This window comes from Dreissena polymorpha, chromosome 13 (genome assembly GCF_020536995.1).
Source record: "Dreissena polymorpha isolate Duluth1 chromosome 13, UMN_Dpol_1.0, whole genome shotgun sequence".
NCBI lineage: Eukaryota > Metazoa > Mollusca > Bivalvia > Myida > Dreissenidae > Dreissena > Dreissena polymorpha.
In genome coordinates this window covers 68,254,510-68,275,278 of record NC_068367.1, presented here as the reverse complement: position 1 = coordinate 68,275,278, position 20,769 = coordinate 68,254,510, and the positions used below count along the sequence as shown (strand labels likewise).

General features: G+C 36.9%; 2 protein-coding genes across 3 annotated transcripts; both read right to left on the bottom strand.

Annotated features, from left to right (window-relative positions):
- Positions 1–265: 265 nt before the first annotated feature.
- Positions 266–17,395, bottom strand: LOC127856133 (reticulophagy regulator 3-like). Of its 2 annotated transcripts, none has more exons than XM_052392139.1 (10): positions 17,289–17,395; positions 16,914–17,094; positions 12,161–12,267; positions 8,187–8,214; positions 7,056–7,182; positions 6,361–6,445; positions 5,096–5,227; positions 4,297–4,524; positions 926–1,939; positions 266–752 (listed from the first exon to the last, which is right to left on the bottom strand). In XM_052392139.1, exons 2-9 carry the CDS (start codon positions 17,084–17,086, stop codon positions 1,371–1,373), a joined length of 1,449 nt encoding a protein of 482 aa, XP_052248099.1. In that variant the 5' UTR covers positions 17,087–17,094; positions 17,289–17,395; the 3' UTR covers positions 266–752; positions 926–1,370. The 2 variants fall into 2 exon arrangements, with proteins under 2 accessions (XP_052248099.1, XP_052248098.1); XM_052392138.1 differs by having other exon boundaries at positions 266–842; positions 1,017–1,939.
- Positions 17,396–19,952: 2,557 nt separating this feature from the next.
- Positions 19,953–20,447, bottom strand: LOC127854737 (homeobox protein goosecoid-2-like). Its single transcript, XM_052389794.1, has one exon. It carries the CDS (start codon positions 20,445–20,447, stop codon positions 19,953–19,955), a length of 495 nt encoding a protein of 164 aa, XP_052245754.1.
- Between the last annotated feature and the right edge of the window lie 322 nt (positions 20,448–20,769).

The window sequence follows — 20,769 nt, the reverse complement described above, 5'->3', positions numbered from 1 at the left end:
TATCTTCCAAAAATGCGGGAAAAAAAATGCAAAAAAAGGGGGGGAGGGGATTCTTGGGTGCGATGGTTGGACGGTATTTCAAAAATAAAATATTTAAAATAAATATTTGTGTTTTTTAACCGTTTAAAAAAAAAAATTGGGGGTGGGGGGTGGGTGGGGGGTATAGTGTGAGGGTCATTTGTGAGATGATCTTTAAAAAAAAAAAATGGGGGGGGGATTCGGGGGGGGCGGGGGGAGGGGGGGGCGGGGGGATGGTTTGGGTGGAGTCTATTGTGGTATGTCAGGTAAGAGTTGTTTTGTCAAAGTATCAATCAAATCTAATCATAAATAAAGAAGTTATGGCAATTTTAGCAAAATTTAATAATTTGACCTTGAGAGTCAAGGTCATTCAAAGGTCAAGTTAAAATTCAACTTGCCAAGTACAGTAACCTCATGATGGCATGAAAGTATTTGAAGTTTGAAAGCAATAGCCTTGATACTTTAGAAGTAAAGTGGATCGAAACACAAAATTTAACCATACATTCAAAGTTACTAAGTCAAAAAAGGGCCATAATTCCGTAAAAATGACAACCAGAGTTATGCAACTTGTCCTTTTACTGTACCCTTATGATAGTTTGCGAGTGTTCCAGGTATGAAAGCAATATCTATGATACTTTAGGGGTAAAGTGGACCAAAACACAAAACTTAACCAAATTTTCAATTTTCTAAGTACAAAGGGCCCATAATTCCATCCAAATGCCAGTCAGAGTTACCTAACTTTGCCTGCACAGTCCCCTTATGATAGTTAATAAGTGTTGCAAGTATGAAAGCAATAGCTTTGATACTGTAGGAATAAAGTGGACCTAAACACAAAACTTAACCAAATTTTCAATTTTCTAAGTATAAAAAATGCACATAATTCTGTCAAAATACCAGTCAGAGTTACATAACTTTGCCTGCACAGTCCCCTTATGATAGTTAGTAAGTGTTGCAAGTATGAAAGCAATAGCTTTGATACTTAAGGAATAAAAATGGACTTAAACACAAAACTTAACCAAAATTTTCAATTTTCTAAGTATAAAAAGGGCACATAATTTCGTCAAAATGCACGCCAGAGTTATCTAGCTTTGCCTGCCCAGTCCCCTCATGATAGTAAGTGTACCAAGTTTGAATGCAATAGCATTGATACTTTCTGTGAAAAGTGGACCTAAACGCAAAACTTAACCGGACGCCGACGCCGATGCAGACGCCGACGCCAAGGTGATGACAATAGCTAAAAAAATAGATGAGCTAAAAATGAGATAAACAACACAGCTATGTTTTCATCAGTACAATACAGGAAAGTACAACAATATCATGCAACATTATGGAAACAAATATTTAAGCCATCATCATTTTTCTGCACTTCCACTAACATCATACTCTTCCAGAAAATCGAATTCCTCTTCAATGTCCAAACTTGCTGAGTCATCGTCGGGAAAAGCTTCTCGTTGACCTAGATCACTCTTTTCCAGTGTTGTCTCGTCATCTGAGTCACTGTAGGTGCTTGCAAGTCTATCACCAGGCGCATGAATCACATTCTGTTCCCTGTCGTTATCAGAAGACCCAAGGTTGTACGCAGTTCTTGAAATAGCGTTTTGCAATGCTGATGACACCACAGATGAAAACGCTTGCGAAACAATCCTCTGGGCAGCAGAGTCAAAGTCAAATTCCCGCCGATCTTGTACCGCTGAACGCGAGACTCTTAGGGCATCAACGTTATCGTCATCAGAGTCGTTAAAGTGGGAAGATATGAATCTCATGCTTTCTTCAGAGCTCTCTCGACTGGCCTGTGTTACCCGTGGCCCACTGGGAAGGTCTAGAAGTTCGTCATCTGTGTGATCCAGAGTGTCCTCAAAGGAAGGCATCATATCGATACTTGGTGCAAAGTGGCTTTCTATGTCGTCTGCATGGTTGTTTTCTGAAGTTGAAGTAAGAGAAGTGTTTTTGTTTGTATTGTTGGTAGAATTAGGGATGTTATTTACGCCAATCCCAATGTCAAAACGTATATATTTTTCCAAAATGATTGCCTTAAATTCCCTTTTGATGGGGTCCAAAAAATAAATTGATATTTTTTTCAGTAAATAAAATTCAAAATTAAGTTTATTTCTTTGAGGCACTCCATGGGTTGAACTTAGTACTATGTCTCAATTTTTAAGTATTTGATAGCAAAAATATTAAATACGCCATTATCCCAATTTTAGTCACAACAAAGCAATTTTTCCCAATCCTAAATGCCCCAGACCCATTCCCAAAACGGTGAAAATCAAGACTGCACAAGTGCATTAAACATATGAGCTGTGCTTTGTGAAAAAGGGGTTTAATGCATGTGCATAGTGTTGTCCCAGATTAGCCTGTGCAGTCCTCACAGGCTGATCAGGGACAACACTTTCTGCTTTTATGGTAATTTTCGTTTACAGAAAGTCTCTTCTTATAAAAAATTCAGCTGTTACAGAAAGTACAAGCTAATCTTGGACGACACTTTACGCATATGCATTAAACCCCTTTTTCGCAGAGTGCTGCTCATGTATAAACCAAACTGTCAATGTCATTGTTTTCTAATGGCTAATGTATAAGATATTCACATAAACCAGTGCGCTCAAAAGTAAATTATCCTTATAATACATAAATCTGTATTATTTGTAACCCATGCTGTTTCAAATACATAACAGATTTTTTTTTAGAAATTTTACAACATAGTCCTTCAAACATAGCTGAATTGTTCTAAAGATGGCAACATATCTTAACTTCAAACACTAGTGCATCTGAACATATAAACCCCTATACCCTCTACCAAATACAGTTTTAGACCTGGTCACAATTGGGACACCATATCTCCTGCACATATAGGACCTTTGCTCCTTTGTTGCAAACGTGTAACAAACATTTGATATGTAAACAAAATATGTTACAACATTTAATCAGAGTTAAAAACTTAGCTGTATAGTTTCCTTTCTGATCAGATATTTTAAAAGCATTTGAAATGCTTGTTTAGATGTTGACTATTACAAAGAAAATTGTAGTTCCATAAATAAAGGTAAATGATTTTTGTATTGGACATGTAACAGTGTTATAATTTACTATATTTACAACTGTATGTTAAATTATAATAAGTGATAACATATACTGTGTTTGAATAAAATGAAATTATAATATTAAAAAAAATTCTTTTAATGACAAGTTTTCGCAAGCCGACAAACGGAAACTGGTTGGCTCAAAGTATTTTGACCCAGAGTGAGCACTGCTATACAGGCGAGTAGATGCATCCTACTCTCATCTTAATTTCTTCCTGTCATCACTATTAACAACCGAGAGTTCCTTACCATAATCACTATTAACAACCGAGGGTTCCTTACCATAATCGCTATTAACAACCGAGGGTTCCTTACCAAAATGGCTATTAACAACTGGGTTCCTTACCAAAATCACTATTTACAACCGAGGGTTCCTTACCATAATCACTATTAACAACCGAGGGTTCCTTACCATCATCACTATTAACAACCGAGGGTTCCTTACCATCATCACTATTAACTACTGAGGGTTCCTTACCATCATCACTATTAACCACTGAAGGTTCCTTACCATCATCACTATTAACCACTGAAGGTTCCTTACCATCATCACTATTAACCACTGAGGGTTCCTTACCATCATCACTATTAACCACTAAGGGTTCCTTACCATCATCACTATTAACCACTGAAGGTTCCTTACCATCATCACTATTAACCATTGAGGGTTCCTTACCATCATCACTATTAACCACTGAGGGTTCCTTACCATCATCACTATTAACCACTGAGGGTTCCTTACCATCATCACTATTTACCACTGAGGGTTCCTTACCATCATCACTATTAACCACTGAGGGTTCCTTACCATCATCACTATTAACCACTGAGGGTTCCTTACCATCATCACTATTAACCACTGAAGGTTCCTTACCATCATCACTATTAACCACTGAGGGTTCCTTACCATCATCACTATTAACCACTGAGGGTTCCTTACCATCATCACTATTAACCACCGAGGGTTCCTTACCATCATCACTATTAACCACTGAGGGTTCCTTACCATCATCACTATTAACCACTGAGGTTTCCTTACCATCATCACTATTTACCACTGAAGGTTCCTTACCATCATCACTATTAACCACTGAGGGTTCCTTACCATCATCACTATTAACCACTGAGGTTTCCTTACCATCATCACTATTAACCACTGAAGGTTCCTTACCATCATCACTATTAACCACTGAGGGTTCCTTACCATCATCGCTATTAACCACAGATGGTTCCTTTGAGAACCCTGGTGTGATCGACATGGATGGTGTCCCTCCCTCATCCTCGCTGTCAGTTATTGCACGTGCCAAGGCAGCGGACAGCTCAGGGTCAGTTGGCAAGAAGTCTTCCAAATCGCTCTCGTTGTCAGCACAGACTGACGTTGTCAGTTTGCCTTCCTCGTCAGTGTTTTCATTAGTTGCAACTGGGGCCCTGTCTGAAAAATGTTGTGCCCGGGTGTGATCAAAAGAGAAAACATATTGTCACAGAATTGCTGTATTCAAATTTAAATAAACACCCCAAATAATGATAACAATTTTGTAAGCATAACTACGCGTATATGAATAAATGTTTTTTCTTAAGTGTGTTGCTAAAATATTCATTTTTAACTAAACAAGATATGTGTCCATAGAGCACAGATGCCCCCTCATTCCACTTTTGGTTTTAAACTCCTCATACTTACAAAACACTCAACCTTGATCTAAAAGTCATGCATGAAGTCTCACACACCAAAAATTGGGTAAATATCTGAAAGAGTTTCAAAAACAAATCTGAAACTGATATTTGAATGAAAATTGTTAAGCCATGAACAGGTGCAAATTACTAGATTCAAGCTTTAAAGGCTTCATTTCCAAACTTAGATACCGATGAGCAGCAAATGGCATAAAACATAAACAAACAGCAAAATACACGCAGGCTGTTCTGATTTTATGCTGTTTGCACATAGCGATTTTCACTTTGCTTCTGAGTGGGAAAGGGTTAACTCATAAGAAGACCAGGTCACTTACCACCTTCGTAACTCCACTTGTTCTTCACTTTCATAGAGTAGTCGATCTTCATAAAGAACGGCTCAAACTTCATGTAGAATTTCTTGAGCAGGTTGTGATACTGGAGACACGGCCAAAGGATCACACTCATTACTGAAGGAAAGGCAGATAGGTAACAATCAAGTCTGCCACTCGGAAAAGGGGCTTAATCCATGAGAGTTTTGGCCCAGATTAGCCTGTGTAGTCAGCAAGGGCTAATCAGGGATAACACTTCACATTAAAAAAGATACTTCTTTTACAGAAAAATTTCATAAAAGCATAATGTGTAGTCCCTGATTAAGCTGTAAGAACTGCTCAAGCATTAAGCTAAGTTTTCTCAGAGAGAGGGTCAATTACATGAGGGGATTGGACATCAGTGCTTTCTACATTATTTTAAGAAAACCCGCAACCCTTGCGGGTAGGTTTGGGAGGGGTACCCCCTTCATACGTAGATTTTTTCTTTACATTTATTGTGTCAAATGATGTTATTTGGTGCATTACTTCTCTTTAAGAAAAACAGCTTTAAAGTGATTGAAAACGATCAATTTTTACTTTGTGAAAGCCCTTTCCCGCATACATAGATATAATCCAAACTAGATCCATTCCCCAATACATCTGTATAAACTCGATTCAATCTTATACAGCATACACACAACTTTTCATGTCATTTTTCTAACGTTTCAAGTGAATCTTGGCATATCTTGATTTACTATTTAAAGATTTTATGAAAAAGACCTCCAACTTTGCTAATTCACCAGAATGGCTTGTTGCAGTTCTTTGCCCACTCTGGGGCCTCTAATTTGAAATGCAAGCCCCTTGGGTAGGGACTGCCTGCTGGCCTATGGAAAGAACTGAGCAAGAAAATCAAATTTCTTATAAAATATTTAAAATAAGGAATACAACATAAGTGTTTAACGAAAATATACTTATTTAGCAATTCTTAGAAAACCAGGAGACGGTTTCAATCAACTCTCTTAAGTTAGTTTTAATTTTGAAACTTTTGAAATAACTTTATTTAAATATCTAGGAATTTAAAAGCTGTGTTTATTACAATAAGATATGCATGTGCCTAAAGTCATTCCCATGGACGAATGGTTTTGCCTAAATTGAATTTTTGCTGATAAGAGAATTTGTTTAAACAAAAATTACCATAAAAATGGAGAGTGTCGTCCCTGATTAGCATTTATAAATCATAGTATTCCAAGAGCTTGGCTAAAAGCAAGTTCCAGCACTTACTAGTAACTTACTTATGATATATGACAGCATACCACCAGAGATATAATATCCCAGAAATGCAGTGCACCCACAGATGAAACTTGTCTCAATGCAAAACTGAAATAAACATTTCTTTTTTTAAACTTTTAAGAATTAAAATAAATGAGTAAAGCAAACATTGTTATTAAAATGAATACAACGCTTTATCATCATAGCTTTTAATATGCATCATGTCTATACTTTTAATGTTCACTTACATATAATGGCACATTATAGACTCAAACATGGTTTTATAATCTTAAACTAACTTTGTAAACAAAGAGGAAAAATTGTGCAGAAATGCGAGCCTCTGGGAAACCTTGACTCAATGCATGAGTGTATAGCTTTTAGCTCAGGGAAACCTTGACTCAATGCATGAGTGTATAGCTTTTAGCTCAGGGAAACCTTGACTCAATGCATGAGTGTATAGCTTTTAGCTCAGGTTTGCCAGAATGCAGCTCATATTATAAGCTCTAACAGTCATGCTTTCAAATAATGAGATTCCATCTTGCTGCGCATTAAAACATATCAAGTGCCCAACCAAGAAGATTTTACTTCATCACTAACATACATGTATTACTAATATAATCAGAAACATTTGAATAAATTCAATTAATTTACCGGTACATTTAAAAGCGGAGGACTAAGCTTAATTGTTTTAACACAGCCAACTTGGGGTCACATGTACCTTGAGCGGTCTATCACGTCGCATAGTGACCCACCAGTCCAGACAGTGTTTGGCGTAGAACCAGGCACCCGCCATGTGCTCACTCAACTCTGCCACACTCAGAAGCTTTGGGTGTACTAGAGTCCACCTGCAAGTTACACCTCACAGGTAAACATATCTTAACCAACTCAATTGAATGGTTAATGCCAAACCCATTTATCCAAAGTCATGTTCTAGGGTCCACCTAAACATAACACCTCACACGTCAACATATTTAAACCAACTCAATTGAATGGTTTATGCAAAACCCATTTATCCAAAGTCATGTGAGTCATGTTCTAGGGTCCACCTAAACATAACACCTCACACACAACATACTTAAACAAACTGAATAGTTGATTGTAAGACCAACGCATCTTCAAATCCATACAATAGCATATATACTTTTTACTACCAAGTTCTAAATCCCTGATAAACTTAGAAGAGAGTTAAAATAAACAAGAAGGCCATGATGGACCTGAAGCGCTCACCTGAGATCAAGGTACACCAATTGTCAAAGAGTTGACCTGGTGACATATTTTTTACCCCATTTGGCATAAATATTGTCAACATAAACATTCTGACCAAGTTTCATAATTATTAAAGTCAAGTCATATATGTGGTTTCGAGAGTGGTAAAAAGGTTTTTCCAATAATTTACCTTGTTTTCGGACGCTTGTGATACAGAATCTAACACAGATAAACATTCTGACCAAGTTTCTTTAAAATTTAGAAAGAAAATATGGCCTCTAGACTCCAGAGTGGTTACAAGCTTAAAGATTGGCAGCCCACATCACATGATGCTGGATATAGGGTGATCACTATAGCTCAACGTGAGAACTTCATAGTCAAGCGATTTAAAAATTAAGATGCATACAGATTTGGTTTACAAAAATTTCTTTCAAAATGGAATGATTAGAGGGTAAAAAATTTCTCCTAGCCTTTTTAAGGAAGAAAAGTTTGCACTTTGAAGGTGGTATTTTCGCCACTATGCTTAGCCACTACTCAAAATAATCTTTATCTTTTGTTTGTATCTCATTGAACTTATTTGCTTGTTGTTGTTTCTAAATAAAGTGTTTTTGTCTAATAGACTAGCAAAAGAAGTGTCACTCACTCGTCTGGTTCCGGTTCTTTAGGTTGCACTGCAATATAGTAGAAGTTCTTTAATATAATCATAAAATTATATAATTTATAATAACAGTTGATTGCTGGATGACTATTCCATTTGTTCTCAATAATCATTTTAACATTCCATTTCAATTTAGTCTTGATCTGATAAAACATTGCTTCATGCATGTGCGTAAATTGTCATCTCATATTAGCCTTAGTCCAAATTTTTGTACGCTCTCAAATATTAAGCTACTTTTTATATGGGTAATATTTGGAGCGTACAAAGGTTGAAAGACCAATTTAATGGTGGAGATTTTTTGTTCTTTGTCTATATTGTTGCGCAAGGATTTTGTGCGCAACATCCAAGCCCCGATATGACACTTAATATCAACGGATTGCAATAATATTTACATACCTGTGTAGATAATTCATTTCTCGTTAATGTTCCGTAAAAATTATGTAATGACACTTTGAATTTTGCACGCCTGAGCAATTTAAATCCAACCACTATTCACATTTTCAATATCTCTCGATTCACTCGCTGTGTAGATATAAATCGATAACACGGCCTCGATGTAAAGCATCTGGTTTAAAGTGGAAGAATAAACAGCGTAAAATACAGTTTGCGTTCGTCTGTTGTGGTGCAGCGCGTTACATAGTAAACCGATGTTATAGATTTCTGGATTAATTAAGCATTGTGTTTTTTTTCTAAATTGACAATTAAAAAGTTCTGAAATAAATTACATCTTTTATTTTTATACTGTACATAAATAATATTGATACAGATCGTACAGTATACCGTCCTATGTAACGTAGAATGTAAGTACATAAAACAACACAGACAGAGGTGCGAAAAAGACATGCATAAACACTTGCTGAAACTTAGAACAGTGAATAGAAACTGCACCATATCTGTTTTGAACATATGCTTATTAAATCGACAAAGATTAGCATACTAGATCTAGTTAGGTAAAAGTCGGTGTTAAAAGCTCATGTTAAATAAAATTACGCGTACACGTTACACCGTAATGCCTTCTTCTGATTGGTTCATATTTAAATCAGTTTCATGACATGGCTACAGGTCAGTGATTGTTTTGCGATTCAAGCAGAAGTTTAACTGAAGAATTTATGCCTTTCCAACTTCAATTTGATGATATTTGAGGTAAAAATGGACTTCTGAACAAAAACTGAATGAGTTGGTAATGTTATTTGGCAGTTTTACGCAAATTGATGAAAATTTAAACTTTCTGGTTTCCCCCACAAAAAAGGTCCTTGACCGATAAGACGATCCAAAGAATTTAGCCCATATAAAAAGTATCTCTAAATTCTTTGCGCGTCTTATAAATATGACTAATATTAGCCTGTGCAGTCAACACAAGCTAATCAGGGACAACACTTTCTGCCTAAACTTGATTTACACTGAGAAGGACTTCCTTTAAAGTTTAACGAAAAGTGTTTAGACAAGAGCTGTCAGAGGACAGCGCGCTCGACTATTCGATTGCTTGACAGTATACTGTAAGCCATCATGGAGAGGGGGGTATAATGTGGGTGTGTGGTCATTTAATAGATGATCTTTCGAAAATAAGAAAAAAAAAAAATTATTATTGGGATTCTGTGGTGGGGCGTGGGGGATGGTTTGGATCCATGGAGTGCATTGTGGTACGTCAGGTAAGTGTTGTTTTGTCAAAGTATGAAATTATGAATCAAATGTGATCATAACTAAAGAAGTTATGGCAATTTAAGCAAAATGTTCAATTATCTAAGTATAAAAGGGGCCATAATTCTGTCAAAATGCTTGATACAGTTGTCTGCTCTTGTTTATAGATTGGGATCATGTTGGTAAAGAAGAATGCAAAATATGAAAGCAATATGTCAAAGGACATAGAAAACAAGGGCTGTTTGTAAAACATGCATGCCCCCCATATGGGCTCTCAGTTGTAGTGACAGCCATTTTGTAAATATGTTTTTTTGTCACTGTGACCTTGACCTTTGACCTAGTGACCTGAAAATCAATAGGGGTCATCTGCCAGTCATGATCAATGTACCTATGAAGTTTCATGATCCTAGCCATAAGCTTTCTTGAGTTATCATCGGGAAACCATTTTACTATTTAGGGTCACTGTGACCTTGACCTAGTGACCTGAAAATCAATAGGGGTCATCTGCCAGTCATGATCAATGTACCTATCAAGTTTCATGATCCTAGGCATAAGCGTTCTTGAGTTATCATCCGGAAACCATTTTACTATTTCGGGTCACCGTGACCTTGACCTTTGACCTAGTGACATGAAAATTAATAGGGGTCATCTGCTAGTCATGAACAATCTACCTATCAAGTTTCATGATCCTAGGCATAAGCGTTCTTGAGTTATCACCCGGGAACCATTTTACTATTTCGGATCACCATGACCTTGACCTTTGACCTAGTGACCTGAAAATCAATAGGGGTCATCTGCTAGTCATGATCAATCTACCTATCAAGTTTCATGATCCTAGGCATAAGCTTTCTTGAATTACCATCCGGAAACCATTTTACTATTTCGGGTCACAGTGACCTTGACCTTTGACCTAGTGACCTCAAAATAAATAGGGGTCATCTGCGAGTCATGATCAATGTACCTATGAAGTTTCATGATCCTAGGCCTAAGCGTTCTTGAGTTATCATCCGGAAACCACCTGGTGGACGGACCGACCTACATGTGCAAAGCAATATACCCCCTCTATTCGAAGGGGGGCATAAAAACTAACCTGTTAAGATTTTGTAATGTTGGTAAATAACTGGTTTTTATTGAGTTTTTTTTCAATCATATAACTTTTTTTCTATAAACATAAAAATCCATCATGTGGAACCAAAAGGTCTTTGGACTGACGTACAGATGGACAGCAAAAAAGCAATGCAATAAACCAAGGACAGATATATACAAGGGCTGTTTGTAAAACATGCATGCCCCCCATATGGGCTGTCTGTTGTACTGGCAGCCATTGTGTGAATACGACTTTTGTCACTGTGACCTTGACCTTTGACCTAGTGACCTGAAAATCAATAGGGGTCATCTGCAAGTCACGATCAATGTACCTATGAAGTGTCATGATCCTAGGCAAAAGCGTTCTTGAGTTATCATCCGAAAATCATTTTACTATTTTGGGTCACCGTGACCTTGACCTTTGACCTAGTGACCTCAAAATCAATAGGGGTCATCTGCGAGTCATGATCAATCTACCCATGAAGTTTCATGATCCTAGGCGTATGCGTTCTTGAGTTATCATCCGGAAACCATTTTACTATTTCGGGTCACCGTGACCTTGACCTTTGACCTAGTGACCTCAAAATCAATAGGGGTCATCTGCAAGTCATGATCAATGTACCTATGAAGTTTGTCTGACAACCACCTGGTGGACGGATGGACCGACCGACCTACCGACCGACCGACATGAGCAAAGCAATATACCCCCTCTTCTTCGAAGGGGGGCATAATATTTGAGGTGGTACGCAAACTTTAACATAGATTTATCAATAATATGCATATTCTAAGTATAAAAGGGGCAATAATTCTGTCAAAATGCTTGATACAGTTGTCTGCTCTTGTTTATAGATTGGGGTCATTTTGGTAAAGAAGTATGCAAAATATAAAAGCAATATGTCAAAGGAAATATTTGGGGTAGTACGCAAACTTTAACATTTGCACGCTAATGGGAACGCCGACGCCGGGGGAGTAGGATAGCTCCACTATATATATTTCATATATAATAGTCAAGCTAAAACTGAAAAGTGTCGTCCCTGATTAGCCTGTGCTGACTGCATTCACATGTATTAACCTTGTTGTCCCAAAGAGAGGCTGAATTGCAATTTTCCTTACTATGGTAGTTATCTGCAAAGTTTTATCATAATTGCCCATTAAATACAAAATCAAAAAAGCTTCAAACAAGACAGTTATGAAAACTGCACATGTTCAATAATTAACTGTCATTTACACCTTACCTCTTATTTCAGGCCATATCTTTTTCTTCCATATCCGCAGGAAATACAGGGCCATAATCACAGTTGCAAGGGTGGAGTAAAATCTGCATCCACCATACAAGAAAAACCTGAAAATAAGAACAGGTTTGATGGATATAATGTCCACTTTGTAGACAAAAGGTGGACATCACAAAGTCAATGTTCCAACCACAATTGAGCCTTGTTCTGAGAAAACAGGACTTAAAGCATGTGCATAATGTGTTGTCACAGACTTGATTTTTGCTAAGAAAAGATGGTCTTTAAACGAACAATTCTATAAAAGTGGAAAGTGACATCTCTGATAAGTCTGTGAGGACTCTCGACCTATGACTTAAGAACTCTTTAAAGCTTGATGTAATTTCTGAACATGTGAGGTTGTGACTTGTGTTGTCAAATTTGATTAAATCTTTGTGAAATTTTTGAAAATCATTCAAATATACCAAAAATATTTTGTTAAGGTGGTTACTTTTGATGATAATGTTTGCCTGATCAAATAAAATGTATAAGCATATAACATTGAGGTATTGAATTGTTGAAGTTTTCAGATGTTTGTAAAATCTTCTGAACAACAAGATAAATGTGGCGGCCTTACGGCCCGACCACAACAAGTAATTGTGACCTATCTGCTCTGTTGTCTAACGTGAACTGCTTCCCTACCGAAGTGAATGCATTCATATATATAGCAACACTTAATGGTGATGTGTGCATTTCCAAGGGGAATGTGTGCAAAAGCATGTGTCAAAATGTAACAACATAATAAGACGTATGCAATGGAGGTATACGGACGTACATGTAAGCCTGCCATTCACATGAAATTATACAACAATTAATGGGCTGCATGTGCATGACCATTTAGGGAAACAAGCAATGGGCAATAACTTGGTGCATTCTCCTTCTTGTCTAGTTTCATGTTTTTATATTATGACTATTTGTATATCCATTTGTGTAGACACTATATTGAACTTGCAAAACAAACATAAACAAGGGCTGTTTGTAAAACATGAATGCCCTCCATATGGGCTGTCCGTTGTAGTGGCAGCCATTGTGCGAATACTATTTTTGTCACTGTGACCTTGACCTTTGACCTAGTGACCTGAAAATCGATAGAGGTCATCTGCGAGTCACGATCAATGTACCTATGAAGTGTCATGATCCTAGGCAAAAGCGTTCTTGAGTTATCATCCAAAAATCATTCTACTATTTCGGGTCACCGTGACCTTGACCTTTGACCTTGTCACCTCAAAATCAATAGGGGTCATCTGCCAGTCATGATCAATCTACCTATTAAATTTCATGATCCTAGGCATATGCGTTCTTGAGTTATCATCCAAAAACCATTTTACTATTTCGGGTCACCGTGACCTTGACCTTTGACCTAGTGACCTCAAAATCAATAGGGGTCATCTGCGAGTCATTATCAATCTACCCATGAAGTTTCATGATCCTAGGCGTATGCGTTCTTGAGTTATCATCCGGAAACCATTTTACTATTTCAGGTCACCGTGACCTTGACCTTTGACCTAGTGACCTCAAAATCAATAGGGGTCATCTGCGAGTCATGATCAATCTACCCATGAAGTTTCATGATATCAGGCGTATGCATTCTTGAGTTATCATCCGGAAACCATTTTACTATTTCGGGTCACCGTGACCTTGACCTTTGACCTAGTGACCTCAAAATCAATAGGGGTCATCTCCAAGTCATGATCAATGTACCTATGAAGTTTCATGATCCCAGCCCCAAGCGTTCTTGAGTTATCATCCGGAAACCACCTGGTGGACGTACCGACCGACAGACCGACCGACATTTGCAAAGCAATATACCCCCTCTTCTTCAAGGGGGGCACCTGGGAGTTGGATTATTGCAACTATCTAGGATATGCATGTGTATTAAGCCTATGTTTCACAACAAAAAACATATAACATATTATTACAAAACAATAGTGTACCAACAGGCCAAGCAAAATAGAATAGTCTTTCCAGTATTTAAAACTCTGAATGGAACAGTCAACATCGATGGGTATTTAAAACCACAAAAGATGCATACAACCAATGGTTCCAAATAAGACTGACTCACAATATACTAGCTACAAATAATTCGTTGAAAAAAATGAAAATATGTGACTCAGACAAAATGTACTTTCTGTAAAACAGAAGCAGAATCCAGAATTAATTTGCGAGTTGCATTCAAGTATTTTTAAATCACGTCCAGTACTTTCTACAGGAATTTTTTCAGATGCACAGGGGCCCTTAGGGCCCTTATGATTGAGACAAAGGATCAATACAAAATACAAGCACAATCTTTATTAGAAGCTAGAATTTGCTAATGTCATTAACATTAAAATTTTGAAGCGTGTTTCTGATTACAACTTTAATTAAGCTCATTTAAGAATTCAAGAAAACATTTGCAATTGTGTGTTATGCATTCAACAATTATTTGTTAAACTTCTTTAAGAGTGGAATTTATCATTTGCCAATATGAATGGAATGAACGATTTCCACAAGGATTACAATCGGTTGCAATCAACAGTCTTTTAAGTAACAGGCAAAGATTTTATCGTGAAGGTGTTCACAGTAGGGACCGATGAGTGTCGAAGGTATAACAAAGCCAACACACTGCCACAAAACCCAACACTTTTGGAAATTACGTCACATGTTTTCAGAATGATTTTACAGAAGATGTTGACTGCTTTGAGTGTTTTTGCTTATTCAAAGCGTGCGCTCTCATTGGACAGTATCAATTTTCAAAACAACAACGCTCGCCTTTAGTTGGGTTGAGAGATACATGTGAAGGACATAAGATCGTAAATCATCTCTAAAACATTTCGAAGTAGTTATCACTATGATTAAAAGAATGGCTAGTTGCAGTTACTGTACAAATATAATTATCGAAAAATGTCTAGCGTCCTGCAGACTTTGATTTCTAGATTCAAGCAATATAGTGAGGAAACGTTGAATAGCACATCACATTAAAAACATTGATAACAATTTCAGTCTCCAGTGTTCGACACTAACTAATCTGAGTAAGGAGTCCAATGACTCCTTAATTTTGAAATTTAGGAGTCCGGACAGATTTCAACGAGTCCAATAATTAAGACACTTTTTATATAATGTTTTCGGCCAGTAACACATGTCAATCCCTGAAATGTTAAATGTTTATTGTAGGTTTGTTTTTAGATCAAAGATAGTTGTGACTGCTGTTCAATATTTGGTATATCACATTGAAAAATATTTAACGCATTCCAGTTATATTTAAAGTAAGAATTTACTTAATCATTGTAAGATTTCAACATATACTATTTTCTATTATGCATTATGATTACTTTGTTTAACCTCGACATTAGGGTTAAAATCATTGTTGTTTTGTAAGTATCATATGATAGTTACTAAATCACATCGTAAGGGTGTTACATAACAACCCTATATTTCTCATTGCTTTATATATATTCTTTATAATATTTCCAAGAACGTGGAAATTGGGAAACACAATATAATTCTAATTTTTTTGCAATTTCATTATGTGGTTTTTACACCATGAAAACATGTTTAGACAATATTTTGCATGCAAAGCACAATTTCCACGAGGATTACACCCTGTTGCCATCATCAGTCTCTCTGAAGTAACTTGCCATGATTTTATCGTGGAGGAGTACACAATAGAAACCAATTAGTGTGGTTGGTATGACAATGCCTACAAACTGCAATAAACCACTGAATCATCAATTGATAGTGGCACGGGTCATTGACGCTCAAATGATTAACAGACGGTCAGATCTTCAGTACCTTGGGGCCATTAAATGTACAATGTTTTTAAAAAAATCGGGTATTGTGATGATTTTTATAGTAATGTGAAACTGTTTGGCGAAGCCAATTTACTACAGCAAAAATATATGTGAAAAAAAAACGGCCTCAATTGTTTCATAGTTTGCATGTTTCCCTATTACTACATGCACGGACAGTGACAGGGAACCAAAATCAATATTTCAGATTCTTTTGTTTTCGTCCATGTGTTCAAGCAGAATGATTTGTGGCACATATTTCGGATCCACAAAAGTTTGGACACTCTGATCTTGCGAAACACATAAGGAAATCAATTGATTTTTTTAATTCAAAGATGATTTTAAAGGAGTCCGACGGACTCCTCTGACTCAAAAACAAGGAGTCCGAGTCTCATTTTAAGGAGTCTCGGACTTCCGGACTCCTGTTAGTGTCGAACACTGGTCTCGATTGTAAAACCTTGTTTTTTCACCAATTCCGAACTTGCAACATTTTATGTATTAAAATAAAATGCTTTATTTAAAATTTTATGCTTAATTTATATACTTTTTATAATTGTAGGCATAAAATGGTAGCCCCTACAATTCATTGTCTGCGAAGTAGCTGCAAACTAGCCCTGCAGTTATACAAAAAACAAATGTATCAAATATTTATAAAAGTAAATAGTGGAGTGTCTTTGTAATTCTTATTTATCCTCATAATTATAGTGCTATTTGGTTTAAACATATTTATTTCGGAATGCATACACATCAAATAAATACACAGTAATATGTGGATTGACCTGGAAGCTAAACTTAGCTTATTGTAGGTTGTTCCACAAATTAGTGCTATTTGTACGATAGTCCAATAGCTTTGGTACATGCATTTTTACAACATGACTACTTGTTCAGTAGGTTGAACTCAAGAAATAAAATATATAAAAAATGCAAATAATTTCATCCTGCTACACAGCATTTACCAGAAAATTGCATGGACAATTCCGACCATAATGGCACTCTTTGCTGGAGTTTCCCAAACCAGCAAACTTTGCACCTTCATTAATGTCGTCTCCATAGGGCTTAGTGTCTCACTCAAATATTCTGCCAGACGCTGAGTCCTGTCATCCAGAGGCTTTGCCCGGCCTCTCTCCATTCTGAAAGCTGAAGTGAGGCAACTGTGAGGTAATATGTCATAATGTAGGTCAAATATTTGTTGGTAAATAATGGTAAATAAATGGGAAGAGTTCATTAAATCTGTATGGTTATTTAATCGACAATCCGATTTTATCAATAAATTTAATGTAATAAAAATAACAGAATGTCAGAGACATATGAACTAAGATAGTATAGTTTACCCTTGTTTCACAGGATGAAACAGCTAGAAATTAATACGAAGTTGTGTTGACATTTCTACACAGTGCTCGACTGGTTTCAATTACATCAACAGATTACCAACGTTTCGGTCATGAGTCAAAACGGTTAAGAAAGCTATAAAATCTTGAAACTTATGCGGGAACTACATGAGGTGGAATATTTTTTACACAATTCTGGTGATTGTGACTATTATAAGTGGTAAGTGTATTAACAATGTTAATAACATCAGCTTCATTTTTTTAATAATAAAGGCGAATTTTGTTTATCGAACAACTGGTACTATTTTGTCGAAACTGCCTTTCCTAATATTAATACATGGGGCAGCCCAGATGGGACCCATATGGAGCCCGGTTGCACTCCCCATCTGGGTCCCATGTTGGCAGCTCATATGGGACCAATATAGGTGCTCACATGGGACCCATATGGGACCCATATAGATTGTTTGCTGGGCATATGTGGCCAGGGAAAAATTGCACAATACTCTGCAAGGAAAGTGCTGACGATCAAAACAAAGATATTCCAATAAAACAAAGGAGAAGGCAATTATAAACTCACGACACATGAGCAGATATTTCAGAATAATTTAATTGGAGATATTGAGACTTGGTAGGAAACAAAAATACATCCATCTCGTCATTCTTAATGTTCCTTAAATGAAGCTTCTATTGAGCGTAATTTCTCCACCTCTCTACTCTCTATGGTCTTTTTTGCAATAGCCGCAAATCATTCGCCGGTATCGTCTACTAGGTCCATGGACCGCTCAACAAGGGAAATTGTTCTGTCACCTCGAACAAATGCGAATCCGAAATCTGTCCGCTGGCATCAGGTGAGGTCTTGCGGTAGATCTACATGTACCTAGACCAATATTACTCACTCACGCCGCTTGTGAAGTTTCTTGCTCTAGTAGATGGGTGGGTTGTGGTTAATCTGTCCATGGACTCTTACGAAATCATTGTGCGAATCGACCCCTTTTGTACGTCGAAATGGCTTTAGTATAAACAATAGAACGTTTTCCTCCGGTGTTGTAGATTTCTCTGTATCACATTATACCTTGAATGCAGCATCGTCCTATTCATAGACAGATCGAGTTTAGACATTATGCGTTGTTAATTTTTCCTTACGGTATATTTCTATGTTCAGGGGTTCTAAGCGACGCAAGAATGCCCATCTAAAAGAAATGATTGCTACCAAAGTACAAACCCAAGTAATTTGTAGCAGTTTCATCTCCATAATAGTATTATATGTAACCAAGCGTTGTATGTTCTCATCGTATTTTCTATTAGAGTTTCTGATTTATTAGTTTTTATCTTGGAAGCGTCACCTGATCATTTATCTGTCGTAACCATATTTTTGTCCATTTCAATTCGCACTGTTTACGCAATGTTTTTTAAAGAGTGTTAAGCTGTTTTGCTTTGTTAAATTAACCCTACCAACGTACGGCGTATTCTTAATGAATAAAACTGGTATAAGAACGTTTATATATTATTTAATTTTATAGATAAAGGTGTTAACCAAACGAAAAGTTATGTTGTTGTTTTCGGTTGGTGCCAAGAAACGTGTTTAATCACACATGTAGCCAATATCAACCTGACACCAAATGTGCTTTATTTTGTGCTGTATCAAGAAAGCAGACGTGTATTTCAGTCAATACTCATCTCCCACCTAGAACATTAATTTACATTATAGCACACTAAAAGAAATACTAAGGTATGCATTTGCTATTTATACAAAATATTATAGCGAAGTTGAAGAATATTGTAGCAGGTTTTGGCTGTAAGTTTAACAATATCATTGTTGTAGAGAATATATATACGCTTATCCTCATCACCTAGATTCACAAACTCAGGCATAAGACTACTTGCTTTCTCCACCAATGGGGATCTAATGCGTTCATATGCGTTGCATTATAATAATACATGATTTTAACATTCAACCGCAGTTTTACATATGATTCAATAATGAAGTCTACATTAGATACGTATATGAACAAAAGTAGCTTAAACAGCTTACAATGTATTTCACACATTTTCAGTGCAAGTGCTCATGACGTCATGATAGACACGTAAAACGTTATAAAACATTGTCATTGTCAAGTTCCGAAGACTCAGCAATTATAGTGTGTTTTTTAATGGGGCATACAGCCAGGTATGATACACAGAAAGCAAGACCTGTCGTTTTTGTTTTATTTTAATGGAAATACACCTGAACAGTTATATAAATATTATAATAAAAATAAATATATTTTTATAAACAGATAAATGAAAAGATGTATAACATGTAAATAGTGTATGGCAATTATATACAATTTCAATAACTGAAACTGTTATGACGAACATGGATCATTTGATCATACGCGAGACATGCTCATACTAATAATCTGCTTTGTAAAAATGGATCGTGTGTTGATATGGATATAGTAGATAATAACAGTTCAGTTAACTTCTGTTCGTCGGTTTGCGGTGTCGCGACAATCCGTTCAGCGTTCATTCCTACGTTGCCACTACCAAGGAATCACGAGTCTGCAGCCACCGATATGCATGTATGATTATACTTAACAAAGTGGTCACTACTCGGAAAAAAACGTAAAATTCGACATGACGTAGGCATCATAAGCATCATGTTCTATAAATGATATGTCATCGGTTTCAATTGCACTCAGCATGAAGCTTGAATCCATGAATTCCGTCGCGCATGAAACAGGCGTCGATGTTCGCTTCGGCTATCCACTCTTTGCCGTCGCTGACATTGTTGTATACGCATCTGAGTTGCTTTGGCGTTGCTATGGTCACGTAATTATTATTCTGGCTTCTTTTCTTCAGGAGGCGGTAAGTTGGAGTACGTTTTCTAACGTCATCGTTGTCTGCGGTTACTGTGTCTGCCCTGGGGGAATTTGGGGCCACTTTATTGGCGTCATTATAATCCGTGTTTCTGGTATTCGCGCGTCGGTTCTTAAACCAGATCAAAATGTTGTTTCCGGTAAGACCCAGTTTGATGGCTAAGCGCACCCTTACTTGTACATCCGGGTGACTGTTGTCCGAATACACGGCTTCTAAAGCGTCGAGCTGTTCAGGCGTGAATGTTGTCTGCTGACGACGCTGACTTCCTGTTTTACCGGGATGTGTAGAATATGTAAGCTTCATTATTTAATTTGAGCTGGTAAATCAGTAAGATACGAACAGACTGAGTTTGTTTTCGTTATGATAAATTTACGTTCTTTTACGGCATATATACTGATTTTTCCCGCATGCGCACTAATCCGCCAAACAGGACCACAGATGAATGTTTTCACACGTCCTCCAAACTTCGCAACTCTCGTTGAGAACACCTTGTCTTTAATTTAACTACATTTCAAGTGTTTGTAACGCGTTGTAGCGCTTGTGAGGAAGTACCTACGTGACTCCTGGCCGAGAACTTTACAGTTTTACCCGGCATTTTATTACTCGATTCGAGACAAAATTGTTT